General features: G+C 32.9%; 1 protein-coding gene across 4 annotated transcripts in view; it reads left to right on the top strand.

Annotated features, from left to right (window-relative positions):
- Positions 1–24,769, top strand: part of TRIQK (triple QxxK/R motif containing) — an 81,320-nt gene that overhangs the window by 31,294 nt on the left and 25,257 nt on the right. For 3 of the 4 annotated variants that reach the window (XM_033202718.1, XM_033202720.1, XM_033202721.1), the window contains one exon: positions 16,366–16,447. In XM_033202718.1, coding sequence (XP_033058609.1) covers positions 16,387–16,447 — 61 coding nt within the window. In that variant the 5' untranslated portion in view covers positions 16,366–16,386. The remainder of the gene's footprint in view (positions 1–16,365; positions 16,448–24,769) is intronic. The other variant, XM_033202719.1, reaches the window with a different exon arrangement.

Genomic DNA, 24,769 nt, shown 5'->3' with positions numbered 1-24,769 from the left:
TGGAAATTGGAAGTACCGAGCTCATACCAATACATATATTTTCTAGCTCTCTCTACTTAGAAGGCCTGTGAACAGTATCAGTTTTTAAGAAATGAACATATCTTGTCCCCAGATCTTGCTTTCTAAAAACCATTCTCCACTAAAGGGGAACTGGGCCCCTTAGAGAAATGGCAGGTTCCAGGGCAGGAGCAGGGAAAACACACGCTAAACCGTGAATATCTTATATGTCAGAAAATAAAGAGGTTCTTAAATAATGACGGTGATATGCCAAAAGGACACACACCACCTTGAAGGAGCTTCCTCTGGCCAAATCCAGGGCAATTGGGGAATCAAAATTTTAAAAATGATATACATTAATTCTAACTAATTGAATAAAAAACTATGAGTACATACTGCTGTAAACACATATATGAATAAATAAATGGAGAGAAGGAAATGTTTTTTAATACAGTAGGATACTAACTAATAAATATGGAAGAAATGAGGAAATTATAAAATCATCACATGGCACCTGTCAGAATATAATTAATTCAACCAAGAAACATCAATAAATGCTAACCAAGTAGTTGCAGATTTGATGAACAGGATATTTACATAGTTTCAAAGCACCTCCACACCAAATACTTATTAATTACAAAGGGGAAAAGACTAAATTCTCTCTCAGTGGAGAAATTAGGCAGGTACCACCTTAAGCAAGTGATCCAAGTTAACACCATCAGAAGAGGATAGCTTGCAATGAGAACACTATATTGGTCGGTTTAGTTAAAACAAACAAAAAAATAAGGTAGAAAACAGGAGAAACTTGCTAGTTAAAGGAAAAAATGAGAAATTCACGTTGATTATGCTTTGTTAGAATAATGCTAGATGTATGATTGAAGAAGTTAGGGGTCGATATATAGGCCCTTGGAATATATTTGAGGGAATGAGTTACCCAAGGAGGTCATAATATATAAAGTGAATGAATTATGGGGAACATGGGAACACAAACGACGTAGTTTCATGGGCAGCTAGAGGAAGAATGCTAATGAAAGAGGTAAAGAAGAAATTGAAATGTAGAAGGAGAATCAGGAAAGTGCTGACTTGGAAGCCTACGGCTTGAAGTTTGACGACAGAGTATTCAGTAGTGCCATGTGCCACAGGATGATTTTGTAAATAAGGACAGTCTATCTCAGCATAACCTACTATTGTGATATTCTCATATCTGTTTCAGGTATTGCCTAAAATACTAATCCGTTTTCTGAAATGCAGCATTTTAAAAGAAGACTTGCCATTCTTTCCTTGTACTGCAACACCTTATGGGTGAGAAAACTAACTGAGCTATAATGTGTGGTAAACTGTCCTTGTGTGCTTCACAGCTGGGGCAAGGGCTGTCCTGGATGGTCCTGATTTAAGTTTATCTTGATGTAATGAATGGAGCCCTCTTTCACTCTCAAAAGTGTTCTGGCTTGGATGGTAAATTATATGATCATCCTATTACAGGTCTCTGATGACAGGATATTCCTTTATCACAAGCTGGGGAAATGATTGATAAACATGTCTCTTAGCCAGTTCTTGATATCTTGTATTCATTAACCAAAATGCTTATTTCCTTCTGTTATAATCCATTTTAATTAGCTTTCCAATAATCTAGGCTTCTATTTCCCAAACTTTACATGAAACATAGGCTTCATAGGATGATAATGTGCATTGTTTGAGAAATCAGACAAATAATGTTGGGCAATGTGACTTATGTAAGCCCTCTCTTAGATTGACAGAGCACATGTAGAGACTCAGGAAAGTTTTTCAGTAGACTTCCCAAACTTATTAATAGTAGTTTTATCCTGAAACTACCAAATTTTGGGAACTTGGTTCACATTTTGTGTCAATGTATAATGCATGTAAATTAAGAAAAATAAAAATTTTAACATTGGATAAAACAAACTTGGTTATCGGTATGATTTTGATAAGATTTAGAGTGTATCAGAACATTTCATTTACACTGAACACAGATGTATTACTCAGAAATTCTTAGTCAAATGCAATTAACATTTGGGCTAAACATAAAGGCAGTGTCCTTTTTGCTAGTAAATCTTTGTTTCAGAAAAAGTTATTGAAAAATCTGAATCATAAGAATTCACTAATATTCCATTAGAGCCAAGAAAAGGCAGTTCATATAGAGGAACTATGATAAAAGAAATTACGTCCGTTTAGTCAGGAATTAGAGATAAAAGTAGATGCCATCTTAGATGTTTACTTCTAGAGCTTATTGTTTTCCTTCATTTTTTAGCCCAGTTTTTGGTACCAGCTGGATGAAATAAAGTTTTTTATTCATGTGATAATTCAAACGATCTGAGTTTTATTTAATTTTCTTAAAATAATCCAATTTAGAGGGATTGTAAGCATTGAAAACTCAAGGTTTGTGATCTTTAGATCAATAACCCCGTTTTCAATTACTCTTTGTCTCATCAGGAAAAGCAGTCTGAAGGTTTGTTGGGTAATAGTCAAGTGGATATGAAACTGCCCTTTGTGAACCTCAGAATCCCTGAAGCTAATGGTACCCTTGCTTCTTCTCATTCATTTTGTCTGATTAAGCTCTTAGTATGCAGTGGTACAAGCTGCCTGCCTTACTGGCTTTACATCAGAATTGCAGATGTTTGTTCTTTTTACATGTTTGGATATGTGTCTCTTCTTGTATCAGCATTTTGTAATCCTGAAAACAGGGTCTGCAGTTTCATTTGTTTAGTACCATATTATTGTGATTTTTTTTTTTTTGGAGACCGAGTCTCGCTCTGTCACCTAGGCTGGAGCACAATGGCTCAATCCTTTCTCACTGCAACCTCCACATCCTGGGTTCAAGTGATTCTCCTGCCTCAGCCTCCTAGGTAGCTGGAATTACAAGCATGCACCACCACGCCCAGTTAATATTTTGTATATTTAGTAGAGATGGCAGGGAAGGGCGTGTTTCACCATGTTAGCCAGGCTGATATCAAACTCTTGACCTCTGGTGGTCCGCCTGCTTCAGCCTCCCAAAGTGCTGGGATTACAGGCGGAAGCCACTGTGCCCGGCCTATTGTAACCTTTTTTGTTTGTTGTTTGTTTGTTTTTATTATACTTTAAATTCTAGGGTACATGTGCACAACATTTAGTAACCTTTTAAAACTTTTAGAAAGAACAGTTTACATAAAAAATAATCTTTATTTAAAGGATAATGTAATTGTGTGATTACTTTTTAGTTTGACTACTAAAAGTTACATCATAGACCAATCCTAGCTTAACTAACCTATCTTCTTTTGCAAATATAATCCAGAAGATTAACTCAAGTACATTTCCCATACTGTTGAAATCAAACCCTGGTGAATCAAAGCAATCATTTTCGTACTTGAAAAAATTTCTGTTTAATAGAAGTTCTCTCCCTCATGTGGCCTTTCAGATTTGAAGTGTCTATCGCTTTTATGTTTGTGAAAAGTTTAGAATTTAAAAATATAATTCCATGGGACCCAGCTAATGCAGCACACCCCTCCCCCAATGATGAGCATTGTTGATCATGCTTACAAAGCAGCTTTTTGTCTATTCTGGGCAGTATAAATTTAATGTGTTGTTTTCAAGTGTGTCATGTGTCCAGATGCCACAACAATCTGTGCATTAAAAAAGCATTAAAATAAAAGTAAGCGAAATATTTGTGGGTGTTTTTTGGTGGGGGCTGGCTTATTTGTGACATAATTATGTTTAGTTTAATTAATTCTATTAGGTTTTGGGGAAAACAAGTGCTTTGTTTTCTTATTTCTTGTTTTAAACTTTTTTTTTTTTTTTTTTTTTTTTGAGACGGAGTCTCGCGCTGTCACCCAGGCTGGAGTGCTGTGGCCGGATCTCAGCTCACTGCAAGCTCCGCCTCCCGGGTTCACGCCATTCTCCTGCCTCAGCCTCCCGAGTAGCTGGGACTACAGGCGCCGCCACCTCGCCCGGCTAGTTTTTTGTAGTTTTTAGTAGAGACGGGGTTTCACCGTGTTAGTCAGGATGGTCTCGATTTCCTGACCTCGTGATCCGCCCGTCTCGGCCTCCCAAAGTGCTAGGATTACAGGCTTGAGCCACCGCGCCCGGCCTAAACATTTTATAATGTAGATTTCTAATGCTCTTCCACCCTCATCAGCCACCCCATACCTACTTCTAGATTACCTGTTTTTGTTAATGACATTATCATCTCTCTAACCCAATATTTGCCAAGTACGGTCCACTAGCCACCTGAATTTGAAAACTGGCAGGGAATAAGTGCTTGTTCAAAATGCTGCTTCCTTGGCCACTCCCCAACATTACTGACTGGGTATTTTGAAGGGTGAAGCCTGGACTTTGTATTTTAACCATCACTAAAATTGAAAAACATTGTCATCTTCAGTTTTTCTTCTGCCTCATTGCCCCCATCCAAGCTGTTCGTATATTCTAAAAAGTAAAACACCAAATAGAACTTCCTTTCTACTTGTTGCATTGATTTATCACTTAGTAGATTACTTTTGGAACCTAGCTGGATTTTTTTTTTTTTTTTTCTAACCTATTTAGTTAACTTCAAACCTCCTTGTCTTTCTAATCTTATTAAAAAGTATCTGATTTGGTTACCTCACTGCACTAAATCCTTTTATATTTTCCTGTTGTTCAGAAAAAGTCTAAAGTTTCAGGGGATCATTAGAAACTTCCACAATTTGATCATGCCACCCCAACCAGGCCTTGCTGGTCCACCAGAGAGGCTGAAAGGCTTCACAGTCCCTGCTCAGGCCTCCCATCTACTTCCAGCTGTGTTTCTCAAATGCTAATATGCAAAAGAATTGCCTGTGACCTTGTTAAAAAGATAATCAATGGTTCTCAAACTTAAATGGTGACAGTAATCACACGGGAAATTTAAAAATAAAACAAAAACAAAACTAGAGACCCATATACCTTAGCCCCTAAGATTCTGATTCAGTAGGACTGTGATGGGACCCAGGAATATGCATTTTCATGAGTATCCCAGACAACTCTAATGGTATTATGGACCGTACTTTGCCAAATGCTGATCTGGACTCTCCAGTTGCTCCCAATGAATAGGTGATGCTAACTAGACTCGAGATCTGAGACTTTCTTCTGTGGTGCTGAATTCTAGCCAGCTGACCTTTCCTGGAGGGATTGGCACTCCTCCATTTACCAAGGCTACAGCTGACTCCTGGAGAGGCCTGAGTACTCATTGCAGTTTTGAGATAAAGCTGGTTCAAGATACTACACATTCCTGTTAACTTTTCTCACTGCCTACCTGACCCATTTGGTTATACGTCCTCCACTAAATACTTAGGCCCATATTATTCTGTATTATCTTTGGTTTTTCATGGACTAATCTCTTGCTATTTCCTTTCCTCTCTATTTTTTTATATCCCCCTTGAACCCAGTTCATCCCAAACGCTTTATTACTTTTACCTCTTGATGTTAATTGAAACTTGATTCTTCTTATAAACACCACTTTCCTGAAGCCATCTTAAATGGAAACTATTCTTCTTTTGTTCATATACCAGTGGATCAAGAGGTTGGTTTTTATCATTTTATTTTTTATTGCCACTTCCAGAACATTTACATTTCCTGCATGTAAAAGCAAACAAGACAAATAAAACAAAAAGCCCAGCTCCTTTGTGATTCATTCCATTTGACGGTAGTGTCCTCTACCTCTCTCTTTTGCTGTTTATCTGTGGACATCCGGGTCCCTTCTCAGTCTTCCTACCTCTGAGTCTTTCTTTGCATCCTCACCCAAATCCTGCTACCATCCTGGGTACCCATAATGCATATGTATGACATATGCATTATCCTGGTCTTTCAGTTCCTTAACACATCTGCCATAATGTTTTCCTACCACGTCAGTCCTTCTGGACCAAAACTTACTCCATCTCAATAATAATATTAATTGCCTCACACTCACACTGACTAGTGACCTTGTTAATAACCTTTCTTCTCTAGTAAAATAACTAATTTTTCACTCCTAGTATTTGGTTTTTGGTTATTTTTTTACTCCCAAATTTTATTTGGTTATTTTTTACTTTCAAATTTGGTTATTTAACTTTATCAAGTCTGAAGATTGGTCCACTTTCTGCTTAACTCTAAACGACTACTACCTTCACTTCCTTTTCTACCTTTAGATGCCATAGAATATCATGTCACCCACTTTTTATAGTATCCTAAAGTTTTCTGTCATGCCTACCTGGGAAAACTTAAATTCTGCTTACTCTAGTAGACTACCCTTCCCTATGTCAGCACTAAGTAGCTAAGCACTCAGAAAGGAAAATATTATTTGCAATCTGATAGTCCAATGCTATAATAGATTCATGGTTACCAAATTTTTTTGGTCTCTTAGTGATGCCCATGAAGCCTGTTTTCATTTTTTATTTTTCTATTTTTTAGAGATGGGGCCTCAATTCTGTTGCCCAAGCTGGAGTGCACTGGCATTATCAGAGCTCACAGCAGTCTCAAACTCCTGGGCTCAAGAGATCTTCCCACTTCAGCTTCCAGAGTAGCTGGTATTACAGGCACAAGTGACTGCACCCAGTTAGTCCTGTTTTCTTTAGACAACTCTTTCCATTCCTCCACAGCATTAATTCCAACTCTGCACTTGCAAACCTTCAAACTTCCCACCTTTCCTTTCTCTCATAAGGAGATAATCTTGCCTTCTACTTCACAGTGAAAACAGAGCTACTACATAGATATCCCTCTACTTTTGGTTACCAGACTTCAAGTCTTATGTGTAATTTTGCCCGTTATTTTCTCTTTTTCTTGATAAAGTGATGGACATAGTGTGCTATGATTATTACTTGAAATGAATGCTGGATTCTACTCTACTTGGAAACCTCATTGTTACTTTTTTTTTTTTTTTCTGTATTTTCACCCTCTCACTTTCTGGTTGTTCCTCCCAATTATTATTTAGACCAACTCAAATTTTCATCTTTAATCAGAAAAAAGCCCTAAAGAGTAAAAACAAAGCATAACAACAACAAAAAAATCTCTTCCTCAACCTCAGTTCCTTTCTACTTACTATGCTATCTGTTTCCTTCCTTGTATTTATTTTATAATGGATTGGTCTGCAATTTTCATCTCTGCTTTCTCACCTCTCACTTATTCTTTAGCCCATAGGACATATTTGACCATTTAAGTACAGAGACATCATTGCTTCTTTTTCTCAGCATAATATTGTTGAGATTTATCTCTACTGCCTATGTTTGTATTTTTTTTTTCTTTCTGGGTAGTATTACACTATATGAATAAACCACAGTTTCTCAACTCTTCTGTTGATCAATATTGGGGTTATTTCCTTTTTTTTTTTTTTTTTGAGACAGAGTCTCGCTCTGTTCCCCAGGCTGGAGTGCAATGGCGTGATCTTGGCTCACTGCGAGCTCCTCTTCGTGGGTTCATGCCATTCTCCTGCCTCAGCCTCCTGAGTAGCTGGGACTACAGGCGCCCGCCACCATGCCCCCAATTTTTAACTATTACGAACGAAGCTACCATGACCATTTTTGTAGAAAGTATTTTTGTACCCATATACATTTATCTCTCTTACATAAATATCTAGGAGTAGAAGTGCAAAAATTGCTGGTAGTTAACTTTGTAGGACCTGCCAATTTTATAAAGAGGTTGTACCAGAAATTTCAGTTGCTCCACATTCTCTTCATTATTTTGTATATGAATTATTTTTTATTTGAACCATTCTAGTAGATATGTAGTAGTATCTCAGTTCTAATTTTAATTTGCACTTTGCTAATTACTACTGGTGTTAAGTACTTTTTCATGTGCTTGTCATTTGTATATCTTATTTGCTGAAGTTTCTGGTTCCTGTTCAAGTTTTTGACCCCTTTTTAAATTATTAGATTGTATATGTTATATTATTAATTTTTAAATGCTTTCTGGATGCAAATTATTTTGTCAGATACATGCATTATGAATACTATCTATCTGTAATAACCTATTTTCTTACTGGTGTCTTTTGATAAGCAAATATTAATTTTGATGTAATCCAGTTCATTCTTTTTTTCTCTTTTATGATACATCCTACTATGTTTTCTTCAATAAATATTTGCCTCTACAAAGTCATGAATATAATATTTTCCCTAGTAACTTTGTTGTCTTAGCTACTTTGTTCAGTTGTATGATCTATCTTCAATTAATTTTTGTGTATAATATAATATGGGGTTAAATATTTTTGGTTGTTTTGTTTTTCATAAGGAAATATATTTGTTCTAGCACTATTTCCTAATACTGTGTTTTAGTTCCCTAGTTAGGCTGAAAGATGAGTCCCAACAACTAAGATTTCTTTCCTGGAACATGACTTTTTAGGTTTACACAGATAAGTGTCCTATACTTACTTTTCATATAAATTTTCATATCAATGTTGGCAGGTGATCAGGATTTTAGAAATCATCTTTTCACATATTTCAGTTTTTAGATACTTTACCTGCAGCTGTAAAGGAAATTAGTTTGTCAAAATGTAGGTGAACTGGGCACTTCGATCTCTGAAAACTTTAGAATAACAACTGTTTAACTCCAGTTTTATACAGTAAGAATTTGTTCCTCATTGTAATAACTTGTCTCAATGATAATATAATACTATTAATATGAGTAATACATAAAATTAATTGAAATAATTAATATGACTTATAATATCAAAATGATTAATATTACTTATAATGTTGCATTTTAATGTTATAATTGTGTATACCTTGTCCACTTCACACTTGATAGTCTTTCAAATGATCTTTTTTTTTTTTTTCATTTCCTTAAGTGTGGAGAACTGTCTCTGAAGATCTGAATCATGAATGATGCCTCTTAGGCAAGATCTGAATGATTACTCAGAGATGACTCTTGTGTGCAATATGAAAATATATAGGTTCCACAAGTGGGGATGTATTGAAAGGACATTTAAAGCAAATTGCAGAACATAGTAAATTCCTGGAAACATGAATGAGCTTGTCAAAGTCATGGAACTAAAAGCTGAATTTCATAGTGCACTGGAACATAAGAAAGGAACAAATGACAAATTCAGATCATTAATGGTTCTTTATACTAAGGATTTTTGCTTTATCTAGGAAATGTGTCATCATTTCAATGACTTAAGTATGTTAAGTGAATGAACAACTTTAAATTTGTAATACTCTGGAAATGGTTAATGTGCAATAAGATCAGGGACAAATATCTTCTGTGTTTATTATATCTTCAGCATCTAGCATGAGGTTGTATTTTCATGATTGGTTCTCAACTTTGATCCAGCCATAACCAAATACCTTTTCTGTCTAACTACAGCTTCATGTTTAACGAAGAGTTTTCTTAGGTACATGTATTTCTTTTAGCCTTAAAAACTAAGATAATTATTTTTTCTGTGGTCATGGGTTGAACTTTTTTTAATAACCTGTGTTTTGATATGTATTTAAATGTCACAGTCTGGATTTAATGCTTTTTCTGGAAGCAGAGACATATGTGAAGGCTTCAGATTTCTTATTTCTTTACTTGTTCTTTCTGGATTTCATAAAAAGGTAAAAATGAGCAATAAAATAACTTGGTCAGAAGGTGACTGAATATAATACTACCTTTGTTTTTAAAGGTCATGTATTAATGCTTAAAAATACTGTTGGCAAAATTGCTCTGGAAAATTCAAGTTAAGAAAGCATACTAAAAACAAAAATGCTATGTTTAATCTTAAAAGTCCTAATGAGTGTCAAGTTTAATTAGATAAAAATTAACTGAATTATTTTAATATCCAATTTAGGTATTAAATAAAATTAGCATTTTTCTTCTTTAAATATGTGTTATCAAGTTTCAAGAATGTCGGAAACTTCTGTGATGATTTCATCTGAAATCATTCCTACAGCAAAATTCATAAATAATAAATATTATCTTATTAATCCATATTTTAGTTTAGCTGGGTCTCAGAGCAAGTTAGTTCCTCAGGGAATGCAGTGTTCTTTACAAAAGAAGGTGATGAGACATAATCTCCAAGGAATTAAATTGTGAAAACAATCTTGGTATTGTACATGCTAATATAAATCTGTTATTCCCTTTCCACATCTATCACAACACATTTTAAATTGTGGCTGATCTTGTATGCAAATAGCTGTCTTATTAGAAATTGCGGCTGTATGTGTTAATGTCTCCCTGGATTTCTTGGGAGTTTGCTATCTAACCATCAAAGCAATAGAAATGAATGATGATTACCGCAAGGCTTTGAAGAACAAAGAAAAGTCAGAACATTTTAAAGGTTCTACATGTCTGAGTCATTGACAGTTTGCACCATACAGATGAATAGGTGTCCCTTTAGGTCATTTAAAATAGCCTCAATGTGTTTATCAGTAAGGCAAAATGCTTTCTTTTTTTGTGTGTGTTTCTTGCAACTAATACAATGTAAATAATTTGTGTAAGGATGTGTTCTATAAGCATGTTTTGTTTTATCATTTGGTAAAACATCATTTTACTTACTGAATAGAATATAATAATTTCAAAGACAATGAGAAAGTTTAAATTTTGATTAAATATTATCAAACCACTAAAAATAACTAAGAATACAAATTTTAAACCAGTTTCTCTCTAATGTATCTTGGTTGAAATTCTTTTGAAGGATTTTATGTTCAGTTATATATATATTTTATATATATAAAATGTCTGTTCATAGAGCATAGACCCCTCTAAAAATTTAGATTCTTTAGATTTTTCCCTGGTATAATTTTTAATGTAGCATATATTAACATAGAAGTAAAATTCAGCTACTTTGGTGAAAATATATTTTTGATAAACCTCTTACTTTTTTACTTACTGTAGGTAGTGAATGAATAAAATATTGACCTCTGAAGTGTTATCTCTGCTGGGATGCTGGTTTAAATGACCAGAAAGGAATCAGAGGAAGCATAATGAGTAACCATTTTGGTAGATAGCCTTAGTGATTTGCTTAAAAAAAAAAAAATTAAGCATAGTGTGTAAAGGCAAAGAACAAAACTCAATTGAAAAGGCAATAATATCTTGAGTGTTTACTCATTTAATCCAGCTTCTCTTCTAAAATGGAGTGGTATCTTCCCTACCCACACACAATTAAAACCAAAATAACTTGATTCCTATTTATAATTAATAAATGTAAAATACTATGCAAATATTATTGCTATATGAATAAATTATAATATATCTATTGACAATTTTTATGGTGCTTGTCTTGACAGAATTATTTTTAATGTTTTGAATGATAAGAATTGAGACTATAGAATTAGGTGCCGTCTTGTTTTTATTGCTAGAATTTTAAAATGTTTTCTTACATGTAATAACTACATGGTTTATTAGAGATGAAAATTTAACTTATTTGACTTTGTCATAATTTGACTATTCCTAGATATTGCAATAATACCATAAATATGAAGATTATTATGATTAGAAAAATAGGTTTTTAGCTGAACTTATAATTTTATTACATATGGATAAAAATTATTACATTGGAGATGCCTCTCACTGTATTGGGTGGGATCATTGTTAACTGTCTGTGTGACAATATATATATAGATAAACAATACAATTTTGTCTGGACAGATTTCAAATGCATTTAGTGTTTTAGAACCTTGATAAACTCTTTAGAAAAATTACAGTTTGATAATTGCATCAGTTTATAGGGAAACATCTATACTTGTTTGTTTTAGTTTCAGTGATGACAACTATTGTAACAAATAGATGCAAAAAATGTGTAGTACTGCAAATGCTGCCCATTTATTTTTTGTTATCACAGCAATATGAAAACAAGTTAGTTGGATAGCTCTCCTCCATGTAGTCATTCATGATCCAGGCTGTCATCATCGTCACATTGTGTTCAGAGTTACCCTGGAGGTCATCTCCATTTCATCCAGATAAATGAGTATGCGAGGAAAGTTTTTATAAGTCAGTTCTAGAAGCAGCAAACATTAATTTACTCACATTCTGTTGGCTGAAAATAAGTGATGTGCCCACAACTAACATCAAAGGAGGCCGGGACATTAGTCAAGTGTACCCAGAGGGAAAAAAAGGAGAACATGTATTTTAGTGAGTAGCCAACAGTTTTTGTAATAATTTATCTTTCTGGCATGGAAATAGCTATGCACATTTTTTTTTCTGTCTCCCCAATAGAGAGAACCTAAACATCTAGCATTTATTGCATCTAGCTCCAAGCCAAGGATCTCAAGCTAACACATAGCCCTCTCTCTCAATTTGCCTGTGACATTTTCCTACTCCTCCCCAGCATCACAAAACCCATAAGAAATAATGATTAAGCAGTGGATAACTGCTTTATACCTGCAAAAATCATCCCCATTTATAAAGGGAAGAATGGAAAACAGCCACAGGAGTCATTGGTCCATTGTGATGATGAAACCTGCTGCTCACAAGACCACTGAGAAGATCCATTGTACTGAAGTAGAAGTTTCAGCTTATGATCTTTTTGTCCATTCTTCGTGGCTCTGTCCTCTGGATGGTTCTTCCTTTCTAGTCATGTGTGAAGTAGATGTTACAAACTCTGTAGAGTTTGCTTTCCTTGAGTACTGCTGTATACTGGTTTAAATGTAGAGGCCTCAAAGTTGACTTTCATTCAAAGACTTTTTTAGATTATGTTTCTGGTTTCTTTGTAAATATAGTTCCCTCTCATTTTAGTAACCTTCTTGCCATTTTTACTCAGTTGCATGTGCCAGTAAACACAGCGCAGTTTCTTTCCTAGACCTAATTCTCATGTCCACTTTCTTTCTGTGCTTCAGAACTCCTAGGCTTCTCTTTTTCTACCCGATAGTGTCTACTTTGAAGTAATCTGAAATAATAGGCTCAGGTGAGACGGTAAAAACCCCAAATCTGTTCTTTGTCTCTCTCTCTCTCTCTTTTCTTTTTTATAAGCTGATAAGTTTTAATGGGTTTTTGTTCTTCAAAGCCTAGTTTCATTTTTTTTTCCTGTTGGTTCTCAGAAGAATTTGGCTTTTCCAACATTTTTAGCCCCAAATTACTGGACTTTCTATTCTCTATATTTTTGCTTGTGACATGACCAGTTCTTGTCTGACTTCATCTTCATCTTGTAATGCCTTACTAGAAGGAATGAGGAACAACTTCCAGGCACCAGTTTGAAGAATAATTATGACTGTAACATTCGTATTCTATAAATAATGGCATATTATAATTGAGGCTAGGAAGTATAGTCTGTGCTAGGAAAAAAGGAGGATATGAGTGATCAGGTTGCACTCTCTGCTGCAATATTTAAATTCAATAAAAATCATAAAACTTACAGAGCAGAAATAAATTTTAATTGTGACAAAAATACAAAAAAAACCCCCAACAAAAGAAAAAGTTGTTTTTTGAAAAGATAAGTAGAATTAACAAACCTTTGCTTGCCCGAGGAAAAAAAGGAGAAAGCTCAAATAAAATGGGAAACAAAAAGAAACATTACAACTGATACCACAGAAATGCAAAAGATCATTAGCGACTACTATGAACAACTATATACCAACAAATTGCAAAATCTAGGAGAAAAGAATACATTCCTTGGCATATAAAACCTACAAAAATAAAACATGACAAGACAGAATAGTTGAACAGAACAATAATGAGTCATGAGTTTGAAGCAGTAATAAAAAATCTTCCATCAGTGAAAAACCCAGGACCTGATAGATTCATTGCTGACTTCTACCAAACAGTTAAAGAAGAACTAATGCTATTTCTACTCAAACTATTCCAAAAAGTTGAAGAGGAGGGAATACTTCCAAACTCATTTTACAAGGCTGGCATTACTCTGATACCAAACCAGACAAGAATACAATTTAAAAAAGGGAAATACTACAAGGTAATATCCCTGATGAACATAGATGTAAAAATCTCAACAAAATACTAGAAACCAAATTCAGCAACACGTTAAAAAGATAATGCATTATGATCAAATGGGACCACCCCAGTGATGCAGGGATGGTTCAACATTCTCATATCAATAAACATGATGTGTCACAACAACAGAATCAATAATAAACACCATATGATCATTTCAGTAGATGCTGAAAAAGTATTCAATGAAATTTAACATTCCTTCATGATGAAATTAATATTTTAAAAATTTCTCTACTACCCAAAGTGATCTACCGATTTAATGCAATCTCTATCAAAATACCAATGACACTATCCACAAAAATCCTAAAGAACAATCCTAAAATTCACATGGAACTCTGGAAGATCCTCAATAGCTAAAGCATTTCTGAGCAAAAAGAACAAAGCCAGAGCATCACACTATCTGATTTCAAATTATACTACAAATTTATAGTAATGAAACAATTGGGTACTGGCCTAAAAACAGACACATAGACCAATGGAACAGAACAGAGAACCCAGAACTAAATTAACACACTTAGAGTCTACTCATTTTTTATAAGAGTATGAAGAAGTTACAATGGGGGAAAGGAGGATTGTCTCTTTAATAAATTATCCTGGGAAAACTGGATATCTATATGCAGAAGAATGAAAGTAGATTCTCTATCTTTCATCATATACAAAAATCAACTCAAGATGGATTAAGGACTTAAATGTAAGACATAAAACTATGAAACAACTAGAAAAAAACATTGGGAAAACACTTCAGGACATTGGACATTGGTCTGGCAAAAATTTGGGGGATAAGATCTGAAAAGCCCAGACAACAAAATAAAAAATAGGCACATAGGATTACATCAAGCTAGAAAGGTTCACAGCAAAGAAAACAATCGATAAAGTCAAGAGACAACTTGCAAAATGTGAGAAAGTATTTGCAAAATATTCATCCGACAAAGGATTAATACCCAAAATATATAAGAAGCTCAAACAACTCAATAGCAAAACACAATTCAATTAAAAATGGGCAAAAGATCTGAATAGACATTTCTCAAAAGAAGATACAAATGGCCAACAAGTGTATGAAAAACATTCTCAACATCACTAATCATTAGGGAAATCCAAATTGAAAGCACAGAGAGATATCATCTCACCCTAGTTACGTGGCTACTATCAGAAAGACAGAAAATAACAAGTGTTGGTGGGGATGTGGAGAAAAAAGGGAATGGTCATACACTGTGGGTGAAAATGTAAATTGGTACACCATTATAGAAAACAATATGGAGGTTCCTCAATAAACTAAAAATAGAACTACCATATGATCCAGGTATCTTACTCCTGCGTATATATCCAAAAGAAAGAAAATCAGTATATAGAAGATGTATCTGAACTCTCACGTTTATTGCAGCATTATTCACAATAACCAAGATATGGAAGCAACCTTGGCATCCATCAATAGATGAATGGATAGCAAAAATGTGTTCTCTATATGCAATGGAATATTATTCAGCCATAAAAATGAAACTCTGCCATTTGCAGCAACATGGATGGAACTGAAGGTCATTATATTAAGAGAAACAAGCCAGGCACAGAAAGACAAATTTTGGGTGTTCTCACTCATTTGTGAGAGCTGAAAAAGTGGATCTCATGGAGGTAGACAGTAGAATAGTGACACAGGCAGGGACGGGAACTGGGTAGAAGGGTAGAGAACTTGGTTAAGGGATACAAAAATACAGTTAGATAGAAGGAATAATTTCTAGTATTCAATAGTACAGTAGGAAAATTATGATTAACAATAATTTATTATATATTTCTGAATACCTAGAATAGAAGATTTGTTTTGCTCCCAACACAAAGAACATGTAAATGAGGTGATGGATATCCCAATTTTTCTGAATTGGTCATTACTCATTGTACACAGGTATCAAAATATTACATATATCCCCCTAAAGTATGTACAACTATTGTATATCAATAAAAACATGTTGAAGATTAAATCGAACAGTGCATATAATGTAATAAGCATGAAAATGTTAAGAAATGATAGTAGTTTTTATTGTTTACATTAAGGGGGCAGAAATAGAACTGAAATTCATTTACTTTGGTTGTATATGTCATGCTTTTAAAAATAAAATAGAAAGTACTTGAGATTCAAACTTTAGCCTTAGTTTTAATGTAACATAGTAAGTATATATATCCAAAATATATATACTTGGAAATAAACATGTTGCCAAAAGCATGCCAAAATCCCCAACCTAAGTAAATGCTACATGATTTTCATATTTACAGATATGTTATCTGACAATGTGGTTTAATTGAGCACTGGTAGTACTTGATAAGATGAATGTTACCAAAAACGATTGAGAAATTTAATTACCAGCGATTGTATCATTGATTATTTATATAAAAGAATTTTATTTTCTTTATGAATATTTAAAGGAAATAAGTCAAAGGTATTTGTACCCATTGCTTTAAAAATGAATTTTATAGAATAAACTATTTCTGGATTTTATAGATACTCCTTTTCAAAAAAAAATTTCATTATAATTATTTTCTTTTCAGCAGGCATTTTGGAGATCAAAGATGGGTAGAAAAGATGCTTCTACTATAAAACTTCCTGTTGATCAGTACAGAAAACAAATTGGTAAGCAATGAATTATCTTTGATATACTCCTATGAATTAAGATAAAAACACAATTACGCATATTAAGAAGATACATTTTCTCTAATACATATGATACACAGAAATATATGAGTGAAGAAGGACTTTATAGAGTTTTATGGAAGCAAAATTAAATGCAGTCCTGCTTACCAGTAAAGATATGAACTTCATGTACTTATGATTTTTCAGTGCTCTTATAATTTTAATTTAATAAAACAAAAAATATTATTCTTTAGGCTGAATGCTTTTATATAATTAGCAGTTTTGATTTTATAGTCCATTAAATCATTCCTTTGTATATATATTATAACTTTTAATTCTGTTGACTCATTGGCAATAATTTGATAACTTCAAAATTCTGTAAAATATGCTAAAGTAGAACAAATGTCCTTTTATATGGAAACCTGAATTCAGAAAAAAAGAAAGAAAATTCTCCAGAGGTCATATGTGAAAGAAGGATGAAGGAAGACTGGAAATAAGGATTTGTAGATGGAACTGAGACTCCCAAATATACTTAGACCCTCAAAGAGATACTACCCTAGTAGAATGGTGGACTAATAAAGCTCACTTAGCACAGGAAGATCACAGGAAGCTTATCTATTTTAAATTAGGCTCTAGGTGCAGGATTTTCTTTTCAAGGATACATGGAGTATTTCTAAAAAATTACCACCTGCATACTAAGTCACAAAGAAAGTATCCCAAGTTATAAAGAATCAATATCCTGTGACTCATTTTTTAATCAAATGTAGTAAATTAGAAATTAGTTAGAAGCAAAAAGGTAACTTCCCTTTCTTCACCCAACCCTTTCCTTTAGTGCACTTTTTTTCTATCTCTACCATTGCTTTGGAAATACAAAATAAATAAATAAAAATAACTCTTCTAAATAACTAAAGGATAAACAAAGAAGTTACAATTGAAGTCAGAAAATAGAGATAATTGGTACCAAAATATAGTATATATCTATTTCATAAATAAGACACAAAAAGTACACTCCATAAAGAAAAATATATTTCTGAAGAACAAAAGACATGCAAACAAATAAAAAATATTTAGAATACATATAGCCAATTAAGAATTTTTATAGCACATATTTAAGGTGTACAACATGACCTTTTGCTGTATACACACACATACACATACACATACATACACATACACACACACAGTAGATGATTACTACAGTCAAACCAATTAAAATATGCATCATCTCACATAGTACCTTTTCTGTGTGTGGTGAGTCCTAAAATCTACTCTCAGCAAATATCAGTGTACAATACAATATTATTAACTGTAGTTCTCATGTGATATATTAGATCTATAGTTTATTCATCCTACATAATTGCAACTTTATACCCTTGACCTGTATCTCTGCTTTTCCCCTTCCCTCAAACTCTGGTAACCACTATTCCACTTTCTTTTTCTAGATATTTGACAGTTTTTTAAGATTGAAAAGATAAGAGAGATCATGCAGTATTTTTCTTTCTTTGTCTGGCCTACTTCACTTAGCATAATGTCCTCCAATTTCATCCATGTTTTCCCAAATGGCAGGACCTCCTTTTTAAAGGGTGAAATATATTTTTATATATGTATAAAATAATTTCTTGATCCCATCATCTGTCAGTGGACACTTAGGTTGTTTTCATATCTTGGCTATTGTGAATAATGCTGCAGTGAACATTGTATCTCTAAAATCTGGAGATTTTATTTTCTTTGGGAATATACCTAGGAGAGAGATTGCTGAGTCATAGTAGATATATTTTTAATTTGTAGAGGAAGCTCTGTACCATTTTTTCCATTTCTACTAAGAATATATAAGGATTCTCTCTTCTCTATATCCTCACTAACATTTATTATATATGTATTTTTTAACATAGTCATCCTAACAGGTGTGAGGCATTATCTCATTGTGGTTGGATTAGCACTTCTCTGATTATTAGGGAGGCTGAGGACCTTTCCATGTACCTGTTTGTCATTTTCTCCATTTTCTTTGGAGAAATGTCTATTCAGATCTTTTGGCCATTTTCTAATGAGGTATGTTCAATCAAGTGGTCTTTTTTACTATTGTAAAATGTAAGTTCCTTATGTAACTTGACTTAACTCTTTCTCATATACACAGTGTACAAATATTTTATCCCATTTCACAGATTACCTTTTTATTTTGTTCATTGCTCCTTATGCCATGCAGAAGATTTTTAGTTTAATTTAGTCTCACTTGTTTGTTTTTGCTTCAGTTGCCTTTTCTTTAGTGTTACATCCAAGAAATCATTGCCAAGACCAATGTCAAGAAATAAAAATGAATTAAAGGCAAATATAAGACATAAAACTACTAGAAAAAAAGAAGGGGGACATTCATTCTATATCTAATTTATTGAGAATTTTTATCATGCAGGTGTTGAATTTTATTTTTTATTGTACCTTAAGTTTTAGGATACATGTGCAGAATGTGCAGGTTACACAGGTATACATGTGCCATGGTGGTTTGCTGCACCCATCAACCTGTCATCTACATTAGGTATTTCTCCTAATGTTATCCCCTCTCTTACACCCCACCCCCTTACAGGCCCTGTTGTGTGATGTTCCCCTCCCTGTGCCTATATGTGCTCATTGTTCAACCCCCACTTATGCGTGAGAACATGCGGTGTTTGGTTTTCTGTTCCTGTGTTAGTTTGCTGAGAAAGATGGTTTCCATCTTCATCCATGTCCCTGCAAAGGACATGAACTCATTCTTTTTTATGACTGCATAGTATTCCATGGTGTATATATGCCACATTTTCACTGTCCAGTCTATCATTGACGGACATTTGGGTTGGTTCCAAGTCTTTGCTATTGTGAATAGTGCTTCAATAAACATACATGTGCATGTGTCTTTATAGTAGAATGATTTATCATCCTTTAGGTATATACCCAGAATGGTATTTCTGGTTCCAGATCCTTGAGGAATTGCCACACTGTCTTCCACAATGGTTGAACTAATTGACATTCCCACTAACCGTGTAAAAGTGTTCCTATTTCTCCACATCCTCTCCAGCATATGTTGTTTCCTGATTTTTTAATGATTGCCATTCTAACTGGCATGAGATGGTATCTCACTGTGGTTTTGATTTGCATTTCTCTAGTGACCAGTGATGATGAGCTTTTTTTCATATGTTTGTTGGCCGCATAAATGTCTTCTTTTGAGAAGTGTCTGTTCATATCCTCTGCCCACTTTTTGATGGGGTTGTTTTTTTCTTGTAAATTTGTTTAAGTTCCTGGTGAACTTTTTGTTAAATGCTTCTTCTGCATTTGTTGAGATCATCATGTGATTTTTATTCTTCATTCTGTTAATATACTTTATCATATGAATTGATTTTCGTATGTTGAACCATCCTTATCGCCCAGGGATAAATCCCACTTGGTCATTGTATATTATCTCTTTTATGTGCTGTTGAATTTCGTTTGCTAATATTTTCTTGAGGATTTTTGTTTTATGTTCATAAGGGAATAGTGGTCAGTAGTTTTCTTTTGTTGTGGTGTCTTTGGCTTTCAAATCCAGGTAATGCTGGCTAGCTTTATAAAATGAATTTGAAGGTGTTTCCTTTTTTTCCGTATTTTAAGAGACTTTAAGAAGGATTTTTTTTTACTGTTTCATACAATTGAAGTCATCCAGTACTGGGCTTTTCTTTATTGGGAAGTTTCTGACTATTGATTCAGTCTCATTTGTTACTAGTTTTCAGCCTTTCTGTTTCTTCTTGATTCATTCTTGCTTGGTTGCATATTTTTAGGAATTTATCTATTTCTTCTAGTTTATTCAATTTGTTGGTGTATAATTGTTTTTAAATGCCCCTTATGATCTTTTTTCATTTCTGTGGCATCAGTTGTAACATCTGCTGTTTCGTGTGTGATGAGTTTCATTGATTGTTTTCCCCATTGTTTTTCTATTCTCTATTTCATTTATTTCTGCCAGAATCTTTATACTGTTTTGCTTTTTCCTGGCAACTTTGTGCTTAGGGTTGTTCTTTCTCTAATTTTTTGAAGTATAAAGTTAGGTTGTTTGAGATGTTTCTTTTTAAATGTAGTTGTTTATTGTTGTAAATTTTTTTCTCAGTACTACCTTTGCTGCTACCATCCCATTAATTTTGCTATATTGTATTTTCATTTTCGTTCCTTTCAAAATGTTTTCTTATTTTCCATTTGATTTCTTTTACTGAATGACTGTTCATGGGTTCCTTGTTTACTTTTTATGTATTTGTGAATTTCCCATTTTCCTTTTGTTATTGATTTCTAGTTTTATTCTATTGTGCTCGTAAAAGATACTTGGAATGATTTCAGTCTTCTCAAATTTGTTAAAACTTACTTTGTGACCTAGCATGTGATTTATCCTGGAGAATGTTAGTGTACACTTGAGAAGAATATGTATTCTGTTACTTTTGTTTGGAATGTTCTTTATACATTTGTTAAGTCCATTTGTTCTATAGTATTGTTTAAATCTGTTTTTTTCTTGAGTTTTTTGTCTCAATAATCTATTCATTTTTGACTACTATTATGGTATTGCTTTCTATTTCTTCAGTTCCATGGCTGTTTCGTGTATTTAGATTCTTTGATGTTAGGTGCATATATATATGTATGTCTACACACATATACATATGTATGTACACTCATATATAATATATTTGTGTGCATGCAGATATGTATGTGTACATACATGTATATGCACATACACACACATACATGTATATGCACATACACACACATACATGTATATGCACATACATGCACATACATGTATATGTACATACATGCACATATATGTATATATATTTGTTTGCACATATGCATATATGTATATTTATTTATTTATAATCATTATATCTTCCTGTTAATTCATTTATTATTACGTAATAACCTTCTTTACCTCTTTTGACAGTTTTTGGTTTAAATTCTACTTGGTTAGATATAAGTACAGCTACTCTTGCTCTTTTTGGGTTACTGTTTGCATGGAATAGCTTTTTTCATCTCTTTACTTTTGGCCTGTGTGTGTCATTAAATCTAAAGCTAGTCTTTTATAGACAGCATATAACTAAACCTTTTTTTAATCCATTGAGACATTCTATATCTGTTGATTGGTGAGTTTTACATATTTACACTTAGAGTAATTTTTGATGGTAAGGGCTTTTTATTGTCATTTTTTGTTAATTGTTTCTGTCTGCTTTGTATTTCTTTTTTTCCTCTTTCTTGCTTGGTATCTTCTTTTACATTTGATAATTTTTGTTGTGATATACTTTGATTCTTTCTGTTTATCTCTTCTGAATATAATATTAGTTTTTTTGTATCTATTATTAGTTTTTTTTTCTTTGTGGTTATCATGAGGCTTCCATAAAACATAACAGTCTAAGTTGATAATATCTTAATTTTAATAATAAACAAAAGCTGCACTCTTAATTTTTCTCAAATTGATTTTTAGCCTTATTTCTTTTGCCGACAATGTTTTGCGCATGATATCAGTTTTTGATATTAATATTTTGTCTCTGAGTTAGTATGCAGTCAATTTTGTTAACATTTCCTGTGCATGAAAGGAATAGGTATTCTCTAGTATTAGGATACAGTACTACTTATATTAATTATAGTTTTCAACTCTATTGTGTACTTTTTATCTATTTTAGCTGTCATTTTGTGAAAAATGAGAATTGAAATACCCTAAGACTGTAACATTCAATTCTAATGTATGTAATTCTGTCGATTTTTGCTTTATATATTTGAAGCCATGTTTTCATTGCTTAGCATTTGTAAATTAGTTTATATTTATGATGATTTCCCCTTTTCTATTATATAATGACCTTTTTATTTATAAAGTACTTATGAAGTTTCTGTTTAGAGTTCTTTTTGTTTTATATTAATATTGGTAAAATACCTTTATTTTGTTAAGTATTCTGGTATTTTTCTTATCCCTTTATTTTAATCTATAAATTATGATATAATAAATTTTTTTTTTTTTTTTTTTTTTTTTTTTTGAGACTGAGTCTCGCTCTGTCGCCCAGGCTGGAGTGCCGTGGCCGGATCTCAGCTCACTGCAAGCTCCGCCTCCCGGGTTTACGCCATTCTCTCGCCTCAGCCTCCCGAGTAGCTGGGACTACAGGCGCCCGCCATCTCGCCCGGCTAATTTTTTGTATATTTTAGTAGAGACGGGGTTTCACCGTGTTAGCCAGGATGGTCTCGATCTCCTGACCTCGTGATCCGCCTGTCTCGGCCTCCCAAAGTGCTGGGATTACAGGCTTGAGCCACCGCGCCCGGCCTATAATAAATTTTTAAATATAGCTGGAGAATCTTTGTTTTCAAGCAAGCAAATTTCATTCTATATAATTTAATATGAATGAAAAGTCTTGATATATTTTCACATTTTTATTTATATTTTTCATTTGTAGTGATTTTTCCTTTGCTAATCTCCACTCTAACCTTTTTTCTTGAAACTTTTTGACTGTGTTTTCTTTTTCACTCTTCAAATTTTCAACATTTTCCATTCCTTTTTTTTTTTTTTTTTTTCTTTTCTTTCCCTTTTTTGGGAAAAGGAGAGTCTCAAGTTTTCATAGTTGACTTAATAAAGTATATTAAAATCCTTATTTAACCTAGACAATAAGGATTTTTAAACTTCTAAATGTGATTACTTTCTCCTATCTTTCACATATGATTTTTTTATTATACTTACTAGAATTTAAATATTCTTGAAGAGAGAAGCTCCATCTGACTTTTTTTTGGCATCTCTAATGATGTTCAGAGAAGGTACTTAATAAAGATTTAAATAATCAATAAAGCAACTATCCTAATTCTTAGGTGATTACAATTTTATATGCCCTTTGTTTAACCTAACCTGTTTACATTAATTTAAGTATTTTATCATTTTTCTTGAAATAGTAAGCAGTGTATTTAACTAAACTGAATATTTACTGGAATATATTGTTGTTTAATTTCTCTTAATTTTGCATTTTAGATTCCTGTTATTCTTTTTGCTGCTTGTCTTTCTTTTACTTCTCTACATCTCCATGGGTACCTTGCATATAACCACTTCTTAAATGTTTGTGGACTTTTTTTGTGTACTAATTGCAAACTCAAGATTGATATTATTTGTAACATCTTCTATTTAACTATAATTCCCCTCCATGTATAACTTGTTGCTTGGTTAGCATTTTTAATATGAATTTTCTTGGAAATTAATTTATATTTTATGAGCAACTTGGTTTATCTTTAGCAACTCTAAGCTTAGTGCTTGTTTCTTGGTACTTAATATGGTGTTAAATGATGATGTATTTTCTGTAATGGTAATGTATGACAAGCTGTTATATCCAAGCATTGAAAAATTATCATTGGTTTTAACTGTTTCTATAACAAAATTAAAATGAAAATTTTGCACGAGATTTTAATTTTCAATGATGAATTTACCAGCCTTCTCTCTATATTCTGGATATCTCCAAATAATTTTGAGAAAAGTTTTACTTTTTGCGTGGTTTGCTTTTGTAGATAATACTTGCTTTTTTTCTTTAAGGAAATTGTCATCCTTTGCATGATTTATTAAATGTAAAGGTACATTATGCTGATGGTAATCTACTGGATTATTTCTGGCTTTGTAGTTATTTTCATTTTATCAATTTGATTGGTTAATGTTTTACTTAGTTATTTTCCTGTGAGCATTTGTAATTTTATTCATCTTGAAGGTATTAAAATGCAGGCCATTTGTTTACTGACATATTTACTAAAGTTTTTTTAACAAGATTCCATACAAAAGACTATTGACCTCCCATTTTGTAATGAGTCTTCTTTAGATATTTGTAGTTTGCAATATAGTAACTAAAAATTGTGTTCATATGGCAGTTGTAAATTTACTTTATATAACAAATTGTATTACTTTTATATGTAATTTAGGTAATACAAGAAAAGTAAGATTCCAAGTAGTGTATTGCTTTTTGACGAAGGGAGGAGGGATTTGAAGTACTTGATGAGATTTTTTCTAAAAATGTTGAAGGAAATATAAAAGTCTTCATTGTTGATTACCAATTATTATTTGCCAGTATTTTTGGCATGCTGTAAATAACTCATCTTCCAATAATTCATTTGAGTAATTAAATTTAGATTGCAAATTTTTCTTTTCAAATATTTTGACTCTTATCTCTCCGCTTTTCTATTGTATCTTAATTGGTGTGGTCTACATAAATGGACAATAAATTATATATCTTTGTTACAGAGATCAGACAGTGAATAGAACTTGGTATTCATCCCAGACAGAATTATGATTGAATGTATTTGCAAGATTAAAGCACTGAATTTACTTTTTTCTAA

The sequence above is a fragment of the Trachypithecus francoisi genome, unplaced genomic scaffold, assembly GCF_009764315.1.
Source record: "Trachypithecus francoisi isolate TF-2019V2 unplaced genomic scaffold, Tfra_2.0 Lachesis_group7, whole genome shotgun sequence".
Lineage (NCBI taxonomy): Eukaryota > Metazoa > Chordata > Mammalia > Primates > Cercopithecidae > Trachypithecus > Trachypithecus francoisi.
Note: the sequence above shows the minus strand (reverse complement) of the source record. Positions and strands in the feature narration are given on the sequence as shown.